Below are 16,743 nucleotides of genomic sequence, written 5' to 3'. Positions count from 1 at the left end.
TCAGGATCTTATGCATATGCTCTTGGATTTGCATATTCGTTGCATTTGTAAATTCACACGGTTGCCATGACAGCCAGCAAAAAATTTTGCAAATCCAAGACCATGTCCACAACATCCTTAACAGCCCTAGTGTTTTAGTTTTGAGAGTTTTCTAAGTTTTGAATTAACTTGCAGCTCTGCCATGATCGAGGAAGCATGTGACCTCAACTGTTCCTGTGATAAGGAGAATTTTGCGCCCATTTGTGGTGTTGACGGACGTATATATATTTCCACCTGCCATGCTGGATGCGAATCATCTTCGATGCGAGAAAGCGATAGCCGCGTCGTATTTAGTAACTGTACTTGCATTCCAGATTGTAAGTTTGAAACGTCTGATATTCATCTACATATGTACATATATAATTCATTACATTTTCGATGTCGTACACAGCGTATACGTAACATTTTATTCACATAATTTTTTTTATTTAAATTCATATATGTATGTACAACCCATTCATAGATATGTATGTCTGTATGTATGTGAATAGTGACAGCTACTGCATTATTCTCATGCAGCTTTTAAAATTTATCTGCACTTCAAACACATTTTTTGAGAACAAAAATTTCGTTATGTCTCTTTTGAGTTGTTAGTTGAAATGACCAGTGTTGCCAGTGTGTTTGGCCCGACCGGCTAAATTGGCCAAAAAATAACGCTAAAAACGGCTAAAATCTTTTAGCTAAAATTAAGGTGTTAATTTGAATAAAGTTGAAAGACTAATAAATTCATTAAATTATTTTTAGTTAAGAAAGGAAACTGTCGTTATACTTCATTAATTAAAGCTCTAAATCAGAAGTCAGTTTTGTATTACCTACATAATTATAAAAAATAGATCAATTACGAATTTATGACGTTTTTTCTATTGAAAAATGTTGCCTTTTTATGTTATAACGTTTGCACTAGGTTACTTTTCGTCCTGCAAATTGGCTATATTAGTAGAAAATATTATACTTTTGCTTATTCGGAGGGCACTATTTGCAGAAATGAACACACAAAGCTTTGAAAAGGCTGAGGAAGATAGCGAAACATTATTTCGAGAAAAAAGGCCAGTAATTTATATTGAACAAGCCGGTCGCTTTTTAAGTTTTTAACAATTAAACTATGTAATTTTATTTTGATGTCCATATATTCGAAGTGTTCCCGTTTCGCCTGTCAAAGAGAAATAATGAACGACACTAAGGATATCAGTACCACGATACAATTCTAATACTAAATTCTGTGAAAAAATCCCCGCTACGTTCTTAAAAAAAACAATACAGTGACCCAAATATAAACTGGGCCGCGACATTTTAGCAAGTTGTGGCTATTTTTCTTTATTTTAGTTTATTTTTATGAAAATATAGCTGATTACTTAACAAACCAAGTTTCGAACATTGTGCAAAAATTATGAAATTTCTGCAAAACTTCACCAAAATTTTTAACCTTGCTAACTAAATCTTTAGAAAAAATTATGGTATGCAGTTTTGTAGTCTATTAAATTCTAGTTTAACGAGGTTTAAATTTGAACTAGCGAGGCCTTAATGCTGATTTTTGGCATTTTTTTAATGACGGCGTTACGAATTTTTTGCCATATAAAAAATCAAAAATCAGCGATAAATGCTAGGTACCTACTTAAAATTTTTGCTTTATTGTACTAAAATTTTAAATTTCTATAGATGTTGATTAAAAGGATAAAAATTTTGTGAAAATTTGCAGAATTTTCATAATCAGCCTTATCATGATTTTGATTTTCCCCAAACCGGATCACTTTTCACTTTTGGTTTCCATGTACTTACTATGGGCGGAATAAAAATTTTCGGGCGAATTTTTTTTTTCGTGCGAAACTCAGGACAAAGCAGAATATTTTCACAAAGTAATAAGTTTGGATTTAAATGTTTTTTTTTAAGTAACCAGCTATATTTTCATAAAAAAGAATAAACATTAAATTAACTAATAATTGTAACACAGTTCGACACAAAAAATTTCTCCGAGATAAGGCTACCTAACATTTCTAATAGATTTTGTAAAAATGGAAGCTTATATATATAAATTTTAATAAAATATTGCAAATAGCAAAATCGGCTAAAAAGGGCTAATTTTTTTTTTGCAAAACGGCTAAAAAATTAGTCGCCGGCTAAACCAAATTTTCTCCGGCTATTTGCTTTCGCAACCGGCTAAATCTAGCCGGAAAACGGCTAAAATGGCAACACTGAAAATGACTGTGGTCCCTTCTGGTATATTACTTATTTCTTATATCCATAAGCAATCTCACTAATTAAATTTTAGTGAAAATCTAATTCGCGGGGCAATCTAATTCGCGAAATAAAATTGGCTTCAATGTCACTCATACGTCCCGTATCGCAAGTTTCTTCGTGGTAAGAAAACAATTTTTTGGAGTAAATAGGCACAGGTAGCAAAACTGATTACGATGTGGGAAATTCTTTTTATGGACTCCTGCAAACATAACGAAATTCAAATCCATGCATATGTATGTATTAAATAAAAAACGCAAAATATATTGGCATCTTTAAAACCTTTAAAAAAAAACTATATAATTATGTATATTTAAAAGTTTTTTGTTTCTAAAGTAAAATCTGAAATCTTTCATATATCTACATACACTATATATCCATTGATGATGACGATATACATAAATATGCACATTTATATCTATATTTGTACATACATAAATTTATTTACATTAATTTCATACTTTTAATTGCTTTTCATGTATGTACTTCATTAACTTTTGCATTTTATTTATTTTTTCATATGAACAATTTTTTACCCATTTCCTCGAGTCACTGTCACATAACCTACCCCATTTTTCTTCTCTTCTCTTATCTCTCCGCCCCCCCCTCACCAACTTTCTGTTGCGTGCGCGTGTTTATCTATTTTGCAGCTTTAGGGAACCCTGAACCGTACCAAGCGGTTAATGGATACTGTGATAGTAATTGCAAGAATTTCGTATTCTTCATTTTAATATTTGTCGTTTGTGTGTTTATGCATTCGACGTCGGAGGTGGGCAGCATGTTGTTGGTGATGCGTTGCACCCATCCAAAAGGTATGTGGAAATAAATATACATATGTACATAGTAAATACATAAACATACAATACATAAACAGTTGCCGAAAAAATTATATCATAAATATCAATTATAACATATAATTTTTTTGTTATTTAATTTTGATTACTATTTTATAAAAATACAGTTCATTATTTAGCAAAATCCGTGTAAATCCAAGTTTTAAACATTACGAAATATTTAAAAAAAAAATCAACTAACTTTAACTTAATTAGATTTCTTAGAGAGATTTTGAATATGAAGTTTTACAGCGCAATGAATTCAAAATGAACTGTATCTTATAAAAAAACCAAAATTTAATAACAAAAAGAAAAAATTTTACAACTTTTCAAAATATGGTGCGGCTATATCGACCACTTTTAATTTACTCTTTTGAATTAGATATATATTCCTTTTCCTAGATTTCGTGACAATTATAAATATTTTTTTGAATATACATACATATACATATATATGACTCTACACCCAACGACAGATAAAGTAGTCTGTTCATCAAAAAAAAAATTTTAGAATATAAACTATTGAAGTCATTTGGACGCCAAGTTTTGCTACCACAACACAAAATGAACCGAGGCTAAAATAGACTGTTCTTAGAGTTGCCATATTTTTATCCGCGAAATCAGTACGTTAGACTTTTTCATGCTAAAAAAATCAGTACTTTTCAGTACATTTTTGTTCAAAGCAAAATTAAGAATGTAAGTAACAGATAACACTTTAAAACACCAGAGTACCTGTTTTTAACAATTAGGTTGTTCACACTTGCTTGGCTATGAGGTTATCTGGTTAAAAATTTGTATTCTGTAGTATATTTTGTTGTTGTAAACTGAATTTAAAATATATGTAACTAGATAACCAGGCAAGTGTGAATAACCTTAGTATTTTGGTATATAAATAAAATTTAGTTCATAAAAAAATAAAAGTGTTATTCATTTTAACATGCGGTTACACAGAAGCCAATAATTTTTTTTTTAATGACATTTTTGAATGGATTTCATTATTGATCATTTCCATTTTCAGTGTTTATATAGTCAAAGAATTCTATAATTTTCATTTTAAAATTACTTTTAATTTGAAGTTCACTTTCAAAAATTTTAATTAGAAACCGGTTTCTCTCTTTACGCCAGGAAATAAACTTTATACTTAAGATCCTCTGAGTTTCTTCGTTTGAGTGTGGTATTGAAAAAAACAAAATTAAATATTTTTTGAAACTGTTGAAAAGTATCACTATCAATTGAGAAGTATAAACTCTACTTTTCCGTGTGAACACCCAGAAATATTGGAACTTTTATTTGCTTTTAGGACAAAAAAAACTTCAGAAATAAAAGTTGCAAGGTGGGACTGGAACTAAAAGAGTGCCAATCACTTTCGTGAGGCTCTACCAATTTTTGTTTCTGCTTTGAGTACAGACAAACCATTCCATTCAAGTGTCGCTGCAATTAATTTTTTATTTATGAATACATTAGACAATGTTGGTGTGGACTCGTACATATTTGCAGCAATGGTAGTCAATTTGCTATGCATAATAATAATAATAGATTGGCGCTTATACATATGTTAGTGTTTGGCCGAGCTTCTCCTCCGATTTGTGGCGTGCGCCCTGATATTGTCACACAAAGCGGAGGGGCCTACAGTTTTACGCCGACTCCGAACGGCGATTGTATTTTTATGAGAAGCTGTTTTTCATGGCAGAAATACACTCGGAGGTTTGCTATTGGGACGACCGTTGTTAAGAAGAAACCGTTTTCTATATTTTTTGCGATGTTGCTTTGGCCAAGGCTTGAACCCAGGTGCTGATGAGTGAAAGCGCGTACTGCTTACACCACAGCGGCCGACTATACATAGTTCATTATTTTAAACATAAAAGTAGTAATACTGATATAGCCAAGACTTTGCTATTAATTCTGGTTGCATGTAATACGCACAATTAGAATTATAATAAGCACAAAACTTTTTTAATTGTTTTGATTTTAACGCCAATTTCCCTATTTTTGGATGTGATCTGATTTTGATAATGCTTAGATTCTCAGGAACCGGCGAATAATCTCAAAGACAATTTCGTTTCGTAAATATATCAACAGCGATGCTTATAATACGGATTTTCAGAGCCACAATCCTAGTATTTCTTTTCATCTACACTAGACTGTACTAATACCTATTATTTTCATATTTCTAATGGAGTATATGTAAATATTTTTATTCGTTTTTGTGATTTATAGCCTTATAACAATTATATTCAACATTTTTTTTAGCTTGAGGCCGTTTTTAATGAAAGTTTTTGCGGAAAAAAACATCAATTTACATTTTGGTAGAAATTATTATAAGTATAGAAGTTATTAGCAAAAACCAATCAAAACAACAACCACATGATCAAGTTTAAAGAGCACTGGAATAGCTGCGCTTGATTGTAGTTAGCTTGACAAATGAAAAAGTGGAGAAAGCAACAACAGTTTACTCGGCGAACTTAGTTCCGTGGGTAGACTCCTGGCTATAGCGACTGGAGTCGTTGGATCGAATCCCAGTTGAAGAAGTCTGATGAGGAGATGTGGTGATCTCCGAAATAGCTATAACTACTACCAAAATGTAAATTAATGTTTTTTCCGCGAAAATTTTCATTAAAAATTGAGGCCGTTCAATAAAATTGTTGAATGTAAATATTTATGTGAGAACGTCTTTGATAATATTTTCAAGCTCCTAACATTTTTAACACGCATAAAAATTGTCAAGAGGTCTGGTAAGTGTAAGTTGTAAGTGAAATCGTCGTGTCAACAGCCAAAAATTAGTTTCCGCAATTTTACCTTAGGAAAATAAAAATAAATTTTCGAAACTCCTCAATTTTACAAACTTTTCTAAATGCCTTGCATTTTCACTTGTGACTGCACTTTTACTTTTATTTATTGTCTTTTTGGTTGTAACTGGTTAAAAATTTTCCAAATAATGCCTAATAATGTAGATTATGCCTGGCATGGTCACTGTCCTTGGTCAAATATAAACTTAAATAGGTCGTTCCGGTTACGTACACCCGAGTGTCGCGAAAACGACTTATACAAACATACACATGAGCAAAGTATTAAGAAAATACAATAAATGAACAAAAATTAATTTTAGTTTAATATTTTATTATAACGTTTTATAAATTGAATTAAACGTTAAGTTTTTAAGAAAACTTATATTACACACAAATTTTAATTTGCAGATAAAGCCATGGCTATGGGCATAATACAGTCAGCTATTGGTCTATTTGGTAATGTTCCTTGTCCGATTATTTATGGCGCCGTTGTCGATTCGGCATGCCTCATCTGGAAATCAGTGTGTGGCAAACATGGAGCCTGTTCACTATACGATGCAGACTCATTTAGGCATTACTTTCTGGGTATGGTCACAATTCGTTTTGCTTTTAACACATTTTAGATTTTTTTTCTGCAGGCATCACCGCCGGCATAATGTTTTTAGCTTTCTTAATGGACTTGGTCGTGTGGAGCAAAGCACATCGCATTGATATCACACCGGAGGACAGTAATGAGCCGCATGGTAAACAGACGGCCGCGGAAACTGAATGTAAGAAGTCAATGGTAGCGCCAGACACCAGTGTTTAAATCGAAAGCGCTATTTAAATAAGGATGATCGAAATATTTTGCTGAAAAGAACAAAATCAAAAGGTTAAAACAAAGTGCGCACATTTTTTTTTCGTTTTCTTTTATTTGTGTTTCTTGCTTCTGGTTTTACCTAATGACGCTGCGACAGTAAGGAATGGATGCGTATTAATTAGAAAGAAAAAAAAGAAAACATACACAGTTGCTTTGTTAGAATTTGACGGAGGAATGCGATCTTGCATTTATTGTTGATAGTTATTTTATTGATTAGTTTAGTTAAAGTTTAGTTAATGAAAGCATAGTTTTAGGCAGCAAAACGAGCGCGAAGATGAAATACTAACGAAACGGACAAAATTCATACGCGTGCCCTGCTAAAGTAAAAACAAAAAGAAATATTAAAATTATAAATATTTGCATACATATACATATGTACATATTTACAAAGTATGTTCTTGTCTCCTTGTATATTCATTCATACATATTTATATGTAGATCCATATGTGTGCACGTAATAGTAGATATATGCGTGTGTAAATTTAATTGTTTGTACCTTTGTACTTCTTAATGTGTTTTTTTTTATTTTATTTCTTTTCTACATATGTACATAATTTCCTTCTTTTTTTAATTCATTTATCTACCTATATCAATAAATATTTACAAAATAATATACCTTTCTCTTACTACTTACATAAGAACGATATATTTGAATGTAGATATAAATACATAATTAACAATGTCCTTTTAACAAAAATCTCAGTTATAGCTTAAAAATACATATAGATAAATATTATTAATTCATCCTGCAGGCAACAACAGGATTGACCATTTAAAAGGCGTAGCTTTAGCACAATATAATAAAAGCAAAAATATGCATATGTACATACTCACATATATATCGTCGATGTTTTTGCAAAACCGTCCATAGGCCAGTTGCAAAACCGCCTAAATCGCCGTTGTGGCAAAAATGAGATTTGGTAACTCTGAACTCCAGGCATCGACATTTAGGCATAAGAATCGTTAAATCGTTATTAAAACAACAGATTTGTAAAATAAAAGCTAGACAAAATACCACCTATCAAGGCAATGCCTTCAGAGAAAAACCGTTTTTACGCTCTCCTGTAAAATTTTAATGCCGTAAAATAGGCGGTTTTGCAAAAACATCGACGATATGTATATAAGGGTGCCCATCGAAAAACACAAATATGTTCAGGATCTTGTTCATATGCTCATGCATTTGCATATTCATTGCATTTGTAAATTCACAACAATAAAATGCACATGGTTGCCATGGCGGCAAGCTTACAATTTGCAAATGCAATTCCAACTGCAAATCCCAGACCATTTCCACAACATTCTGAACAGCCCTAACACACCGGTGTACTCAAAAAACGTCTAACACTTCTGAGAAAAAGTTTGAAATTGGGGTGAAAATGTGTTGCACTTTTTTGTAGTTTTCTACAATGTTTTAAACTTGGGTTTATTTATGTAGGTCTTGTTAGAGAATGAACTACTATTGTATTGACCGATACTGTATATTTCGTGCAGTAGCCGAAAACTAATGTTTATGAAAAACAAATTTTAGAACCAATACAGTCCCTTAAGTATAAGAATATGTCAATTTATTGGCTATGAACTAAAAAATAGACCGTTTAACCTTTTTTTATCACGCTGGATAGATTAATATATGTATGTACATTATTTTAAAGGCCCATAAATCTATTCAAAATATATTCCATTTTTAAAATCGAATGGAAAATAGTCATTTAAAAAGTGATAAATCTACAACACTGTATTTTCTGAATAAAAATGGCCGGTCGCGACCTCTAAACTATTTTTAAAAAATTGTATACATATACATACATATGTATTATTTTTCATTTCATTTTTTTTTTTTTTTATTTGGATGGTTAAACACATTAGCGTATTAAGATTTAATCTTTATATTTTTATTTCTCATAAAAAGGAAAAAATAGGTGGTAGGGTCTTGAAAATCATAACTTTTTTCGATGGGCCCCCTAATGTGTATAAGTATACACAAAAGGTCCTAGGTGATCGTATTCGCTTTTTACAGTGCAACCGAGAAACGTGTGGAATGTTCAGAGCAAGCTGCATTTTTTCAACAATAATCTGACTTAACAAGTTCGTTAAGTTTAAAAATATACATAATTACATATATTGCGTTTAATGTTGGGAGCTATCACAGAATCCACCGTAGTCCAGTTTTTTGTGAAATCTACGAACATGCGATCATTGAATCCGAATTGCTACGGACCTGTGTATTCAAAGTATACGCTACGTTCGTGGCTATTCGGCTTCAGGGATAGTGGTATTTTCGTAGGTTCCACAAAAAATGGGACTACGATGGATTCTGTGATTCCCTGTCTGTGACAAGAATAAAAATGTAGAATAATTCTTCATAAATCGATTTTTTATCGATTTATTTTCACTATTTTCCGTATTTTGACTGTTATAAACGCAGCCGTCGTGCGAAGAGTTTTTGATACATTTAGTATTCTCTCACCAAGTTGTCACGGCATTTCTGGTGTATTGAACAATACAAATAATAATTACCCAAAATTAAATACAACTCATGGACATTAAAACAGTGCTGAGTTATTACAAATTTATGGTGAGAAGTTGTCAGCTTTAAAGAAATGCTCATTGGATATCCTTCTGTCACAGCTAATTTTTTTTTTTACTTTACTTCCAAATACAAAGAGCCAGTTTCATAATGAAACACGTAAAGTTCCTTTTACAAAAGTTTCCTTTTAGTTAAAGTTTAATTTAAATGTACTTTAAACAATTCTACAATACAATGGCAATTGAACAATAACAAAAGTTTCATTTAATTGAAAATAATAAAGTTCGCAACGCTGATCTCGGCAAAATTGCATCAGCTGATTGTCATAAATATGAAATTATTCTACGAAAATTACATACTTTTTTTCTTACCAAAGGGACCTTTATGTAATTTAAATTTCCATTTTGGGTATTTAACTAAAGAGTCTTTATGGACACCTTTAACTTTAAAGTGGATTTATGAAATCGATCAACCAAATAAAGCACCCTTTAAATTTTAAAGTATTCTTTAATCTTATTATAAAATCGGCCCTTAAGCTTATTATTATTTAAATGAGGTTGTTTTATTAAAAGTATAATAAATATTCATTTCAAACCAATAGAGTTCACTCATATATTTAATACTTCTATATTGGCAACATCTGCGCAACATGGTACAATAATTACAGGTATTGTCTTCCCAAAGAGCGCATATTCCGACCTGCCTTACTTGCAAAACATCATTGTTGTCCACACTAAAAGGTTAGGGCTAGGGTAAAGGGATATTTTCATACCCCATATACCATATATGTACACGTATTTTTTTAAACAAATCTTAGTAATATATAATAATAGTAAGTAAATTCGAAATTTGTATGGCTCACTTCATTTCAAACGTTTTTTCTTTTGTTTTGACAAATTATAAAAATGAAATTGAGCGAAAACAAAAAGCAAAGCCAAATAAAAGTAAAAGCATCAAAATTGAACTGCGTGAAAATTAAAATAAGGGAGCACGAATTTCGATGTGAAGCAAAACTCTCTGGGAAGACAATGCCTTTAATTATTTATGATGAAATATTACAATTTTATTTTAAAGCTACCCGGAAATTAAAAAACCCGGTTTGAAAATTTTTAAAATGATTACCCCATTTATTTTTTTAGAATGTTTAACTCAAACATATATCTCAATTTTTCACAGAGTAAAGATTTACTCACTATTCAGGTAAAAAGGAATAAATAACTATATTAACTCACTCAAAATTGTAGTGATCTTTATATAATATTCGCAATGTCCATTTGAAAGTTTTTTTGCTAATTATTTTTTTATAAAAGTACAGTTCATTATCTAACAGAAAATATAGAAATCCATATTCCAAACTTTCTGAAAAAAAATTAAAAAAGTTTTATTAGAATTGCAAGCTTTTTAGTTAAAATTTATGCAAATTATCTGCGTACCAAAATACGCATTTAAAACTATTTTATTAAATAAATCTCTTGTTCACATAAAAGGCGTCAGTGCGAGATTAATTTATTATAAAATTCATGAAGTTAAATGTAAACTAAAAGTTCCCTGTAATTTTATTTTAGTGTTCCGCCACTGCGATTTGTTTTAAATTCAAGTTCAATTTTTTAAATACGATTACTCTGTTTTCCTTTTCTTTTTTTATACATCTGTACTCTAATGTTTGCTGACTGCACTTTTAGACACTGCCAATATAGAAGTATTACATATACTACGTTTATACGTAAGCTATTTGCAAATAAAAATAATTTGCAAATACCTAACTCACTGTTTATTCGATGGTGAAAAATTCTTTTTTAATATTTCCTGATTATAAAAAGGCAATAATATGACCTTAGAGTGGTTCATAACACTCTTTAGAAAATTCATAAACGCTACATCAGAATATTGTTATTTGTGATAAAAAAAGAAACACGTATTTTTTTATTTTGAAAAAAAAAGCTTTCTTAGAGGTCGCGCTGGTCGGGGTTTTATAAAAACGCCGATATTCTCAATTTTTTTATTTTCTTGACATGTTAAAATGCAGCTGAAAATGTAGTTTTTACATATAATTACTCTGGTATTATTGGGGAACTTTCCCTTAATTACACATCTGTCTTGGACAATTAGAATGGGTCTAGTTCCCGAAAATATGCTCTCGAAAAGACACTAGTAAAATTGAAGCGTTGATACTGAACGATTTACGCATTGTCATGGGTTGGAACTTGTTACCAGGGGGTTTGCCTATTAGGGATCTGAAGTCAGTTTTTCGAAATTCAAAGTGGGGGATCCAAAATGGCGGTCCATTTAAAAAATCGACCGGCGCGACCTCTAAGAAAACTTTTTTTCAAAATAAAAAACACGTTTATCTTTTATTATCACAAATAACAATAATTTGAGGTAGCGTTTATGAATTTCCAAAACAAAAATTTTTTGAACCACTCTAATGATCATCGAAAAGGAAAATAAAGTTAAAAATGGCTACGTCTTGATTATAAAAAGGCAATAAAATGACCATCGAAAAAGAAAATAAACCTAAGAAAGGCGGCGTCTTGCGCTTATTTGCAAATTGTACCACTAATCATAGTTATTTAGTTATTTGCAAATAAAAAATTAACTCATCGTTTATACGGAAAATTTTACCATTTTGCAAATTATTATTTGCAAATAATACGCGCATACAAACGTAGTAATATATGAGTTCACTTTACTCACGAACTCAATAGTGACTCGTCCCACCCGTCACAAGCTAAACGAGTTTTAATTTTGTTTAATTCCCAAAGGTGTTCTTACACGATATGTATTTGTATCTGTAAATGCGACTTTTTCAATACATATGTAATTGCGTATGTCTGTCAAATTCACAGTCTTTATTTAACTATTTAAAAATACATTCTTTGAAAACGGAATAAACTAAACTCAGATGATTCTATCTGTGTGTCAGATGAAAATAGAAACATTTATATTTCGTGTGTACGTGCATCCATGATAAAAATATAGTAAGGTAGAACCGCTGAGAGTCACTTTTAAAATTCTTGACGTTTCCAAACAATTTAATTTTTAAATTTACTCACAAACTCACACACACATTTTCATTTTCAATCTCAAGCAGCAACAATTTCATTTCATTTAATTTTTTTATTTTCACTTTTATATGATTTTAAAATGTTGGCAAACTTCAAAAAAAAAAAACATGGCCGACAAATTGAGAGAACGGTTCTACCTTGCTATATTTTTATCATGCGTGCATCTGCTTTGTACAGAAACAAATCTAAATTGCCTTCGTAAAAAGTGGCTTGTAAACATGCAAATACATATCGTGTAAGAACACCTTAAGCATTTCTATTAAAGCCTAAACAGACGGCAGCGTTGATCCGGATCTACTCGTTAATTCGGAATTATCTCGGAAATTAACTGCAGTTGATCCGGATTAAGTCCTAGAGTTTATTCCCAAACTTAACTCGGACCAGGGGAATATTCGATGACAGCACTGACCGAAACTCAGAGAGCGTAGAATACAGAGAAAGAGCAAACTAGCATGGGCATATACCTTTTCATCGGTAATACAGTCACCGTACTAATTTAGATAGGAATCCAATTAAAATTAAAAAAGAACTTATTTGAATTAATACGGTGACTGTCAATGCTAGTTTTGAATTTTCTTCGTGTTCTACGCTCTCTCAGCAAACAAATACACCAACAAAGCAGCGAACTATTTCATCCGCGGTAGCCGAGTGGTAAGGGCTGCGTACTACAAGCCTGCAGGTCCCAAATTCGATCATCGGTTGTTTTTATTGTTACGTAAATTTTTTTAAATTTTACTTGATTAGTATAAATAATTCGACTTTATTTTATTTTTGTTTGTTTTATTTTATTTCGCATTTTTTTTATTATTAGTTAATTAAAATTTGTATAGTTTAATTTTACTAAAAAAGTCAACGACAACTAACTAAAACAACTTAAAAAAATATATGAAATTTATAATTGAATGAATAAAAAAATTAAATGAATATTATACTAGCCGTGGGATTCGAACCTACGACCTCGGGGCTAGCATTACTGCCGTCTGTCAAGGCACAATTTTAATCAGATCAATTGCGCCGTTAATCCGGATCAACGTTGCTGTCTGTTTATGCTTTTAGATACATACACGATAGGCGCTATGAACGAAATATTTATAGTTTTGTCTAAATTTGGGAAACAAATCCATAATCATCCCATCCGTTACGTTTTGAAAATTGTCAGAGTAATGATTGAAGAAAATTACTTAAAGTTTGAGCAAATACGAGTGGGTTACGTCAGAATGCCCCTAATGAATGAAGTTTGTTAAATATTTGTTTACTTAAAAAATTTTGATAATTCCACCGATTTGAAAGGTACTCGGCTAAAAAAATTGTATTCGAAGGAAATCTGACAGTGACTGCCAGCAAGAAATTGAAGCATATGTTGATGAAAGTCAGAATAAGAAGAATAGGTCCTACTTTACTTCCCACTTGAGATAATTTAAAAAAAAATTCCACAAAAATGTATTCGATTAGGTTAGGTTATTCTGGCTGACCGCCCCACATCCCCACATAGACCAATAGGTCTAAGTGATGCCAGACGTAGGTAGAGGTTCAGTTAAGTATGTTCGAAGTATACATCATTTAGGATGTGAACGCTTTTTGAGAGTTTCAGCAGTGCTTAAAGCCCAAATGTTGTCACGCCTTCAAGATGATTCAACGCTGGAGCTGCGAGATATTTCAATCAATTTTTGATACAGCAGGACAATGCATAGGATGTGTTCTAAGGTCTCCCTTGTTACCGTCCCCAATTGTTTTCTTGGCGTTCATTGTGGCATACCCTTTGCGTCTGGCGCTTTGCTGGCAAAGTTATAAATGTCACGCAAAGCCACAAAGTTTTATCTGGCATCAGCTTTAGAAAGGCTCCAATTGAAACTGACTCATAAAATTTAATAAAAATACGGCCTCAGATAAACAACACTTGGATGGGTAAACCCGGTCTTGCTTCTACCGGTGAGTGAATACTACACCGAAAATTAGGATTCTAGGGTATTTACTTGCGTTCGACAGACAGAGAGTAAATGTACATGTACAAACGACCGTTACATCACATTTTTTATTTATTTATTCGTGTAATAGTAATCTAGCTCAACAAAGTTGCTTACAGACTACTTAGAGATAAAATATGTCATACATTAAATCTACCCTGCAGTAAATCGCCATAGTTCGCAACTAGCGCAGAACTAGCTCCTTAAGAGGCGGTACTGGTTCTCGATCTATCCCAACGCAATGCTTTCAACTGTCACTTTTTACATGGCGATGTCCTACGAAGTGGAAATTGCCACCTCTGCAGAACTTTCGAACTAGTTCTGAACTGGTTCCATTTTCGACAGTTCTGGAACAATAAGTTTTTTATGAGAAAAAATTTTAGAACTAGATTACTGGATATTTTTTCTTTTCTGAACTGTTTCCATTTTGAACAGATCTGCAACAATAAGTTTTTTATGAAAAAAATTTGATTATTCGATTTTTTTAATTTTTTCTGTTCTTTTACAGATTGCATTTTATTGTATTTTTTTATTATTTTATTTTATTTATATTAAATTTGATCCCATTCTCTTCAATCTTTAACCGGCACTGAAAATCACAACTGTGCCTCCAGCGCGATTTGAACTCGCGACCAACGATGTTAGAGTCGGAGGTCTTCCCGCTGAGCTATTTTAGTATTGTACGAGAAATGAGAATTTGTGCATTTACTTCTCAACAGAGCGCAACTAGCACACCAAAAGCTTCAACTGTCCCGTTCTGCAGCCGTTTTGCACCAGTTCAGAAATAGTTCTGAAATATGTAGTTCGGATCTAGCGTTTTGTCTCTAAATTTTACTGCAGGGTAGCTTCATTTAACAGTAGTTTGAATTTTGAATTTGAGAGAACATTGAATTCGTTCAAAGCTCTAAAAATTAGAGCGTTAGAAGCATAGAGAGTACGGACACGTTCAGTATAAAAAATATCAGTATTACGAAGGGTTCTGTTAACAATATGGAAGCAGATGCATTCAAGTAAATAAGATGAATCAATGACACCCTTAATTATGTCAAAGACAAAGGTGAGCAAGAGAATTGTTCTTCTGATGAATGATCGGAGCGCAAAGCGTAAAAACGTTTTTTGAACCCGCTCGAGCCTATTAATGTGGCACTCATAATAAGGTACCCAAATAAAGCAAGCATATTCCAGCTTGGAACGTACAAGCGACGTGAACAACAGCTTTAGCGTATAGGGATCCCTGAAATCAGAGCTAAATGGGCGAATAAAAGCACGCACTGAATACGATTTAGCAATGGTGTATGAAATAAAAATTTCGTGTCAAAGACTACACCTAAGTCAGTTAACTCATTACGAGTGGATAGTCGAGTACCTTCAATATAGTAATGAAGTAATATTTCAGTCTAAATGGAAACCTTTACTTATTTTACTCCTTGCCTATTAAATTTGTTATCTTTAAAATTCATATATATTTTTTTTAACCTATTAAAGCTTTGTAACCCTCAAATCGCAAATGATAAATTTTGAGGTCTTAACATGTAATGCTGACTTCAATATCAAGCCACAAATATCATATTTTCAAAGAGGCGGTCTAAACTTCATCGTAAGCGTGTTTCTAGAAGCGAACTAAACTAAGGTCTATTGAAAAAAGCGAAATTCGGAAAATGTCACTTAGGGCCATTTGCGATAATGACGATAAAATGCCCATATATACATATGTATATATGTGTTGTATATTGCATGTCTTTGTATCTGAGCACGAGTTAAAATTGCATACGTATGTATTTATGTACAGTGTTGTACAAAACAAAAGCAACAAATTTAATAAATTCATGTTATTGCCATATTTCTTTCAATAAATACCCAGAAGTCATCTTAAATAAATGGGTTTCAATTGCCACTTCTTCGCGAAAACCTCTGAATTAAAAAACAACACACGTTTTATTCTTAATAATCTCTGTGAATCTTAAGAGGTATGGAAGATAGTGAATTCTCTTTTGTATATTATAGACAGTTTTCCCACTTGCTTATTAAAGCTTCTCTTTGAGATAACGAACAGGTTCCAAATAGAGTTTAGGTCCGGCGACTTGGTAGGATATTCGAGAAGCAGAACTCTACTAACCAAAAGATAGTTTTTAATAAGCTTTGGTAGAAGGTTTTAAATCGTTAAAATGCTGAAATTCCCACCGAAGCGTCATATTCCAGTCAACATTTTGGAGAACTTTCGTATCTTAAATATGTTTAGATAAAATCGGTCCATTATACCATAAATCTTTTGAAAAGGGAGTTTTTCTATCCTCCCTTTTCAAAATCTTAAAGGAATAATGGTCCGATTCTTATCTAAAAACATTTAAGAGACGAAAGTTGTCCCAGATGTTGATTAGAATATGACGCTTCGTTGATAGTTTAAGCATTTTATTGATACAAAATCACACCAAAGCTTA

General features: G+C 32.0%; 1 protein-coding gene across 3 annotated transcripts in view; it reads left to right on the top strand.

Annotated features, from left to right (window-relative positions):
- The window catches only part of LOC118746150 (solute carrier organic anion transporter family member 74D-like), a 171,205-nt gene extending 164,331 nt beyond the window's left edge, over positions 1-6,874 (top strand). For 2 of the 3 annotated variants that reach the window (XM_036479935.1, XM_036479936.1), the window contains 4 exons: positions 175-356; positions 2,922-3,083; positions 6,299-6,475; positions 6,529-6,698. In XM_036479935.1, coding sequence (XP_036335828.1) covers positions 175-356; positions 2,922-3,083; positions 6,299-6,475; positions 6,529-6,698 — 691 coding nt within the window. Of the gene's footprint in view, positions 1-174; positions 357-2,921; positions 3,084-6,298; positions 6,476-6,528 lie in introns of all 3 variants that reach the window. The other variant, XM_036479937.1, reaches the window with a different exon arrangement.
- The last annotated feature ends 9,869 nt before the right edge of the window (positions 6,875-16,743 follow it).

The sequence above is a fragment of the Rhagoletis pomonella genome, unplaced genomic scaffold, assembly GCF_013731165.1.
Source record: "Rhagoletis pomonella isolate Grant_MI unplaced genomic scaffold, Rhpom_1.0 Rhpom_scaffold_00010, whole genome shotgun sequence".
Classification (NCBI taxonomy): domain Eukaryota; kingdom Metazoa; phylum Arthropoda; class Insecta; order Diptera; family Tephritidae; genus Rhagoletis; species Rhagoletis pomonella.
This window is presented reverse-complemented; position numbering and strand designations above follow the sequence as displayed.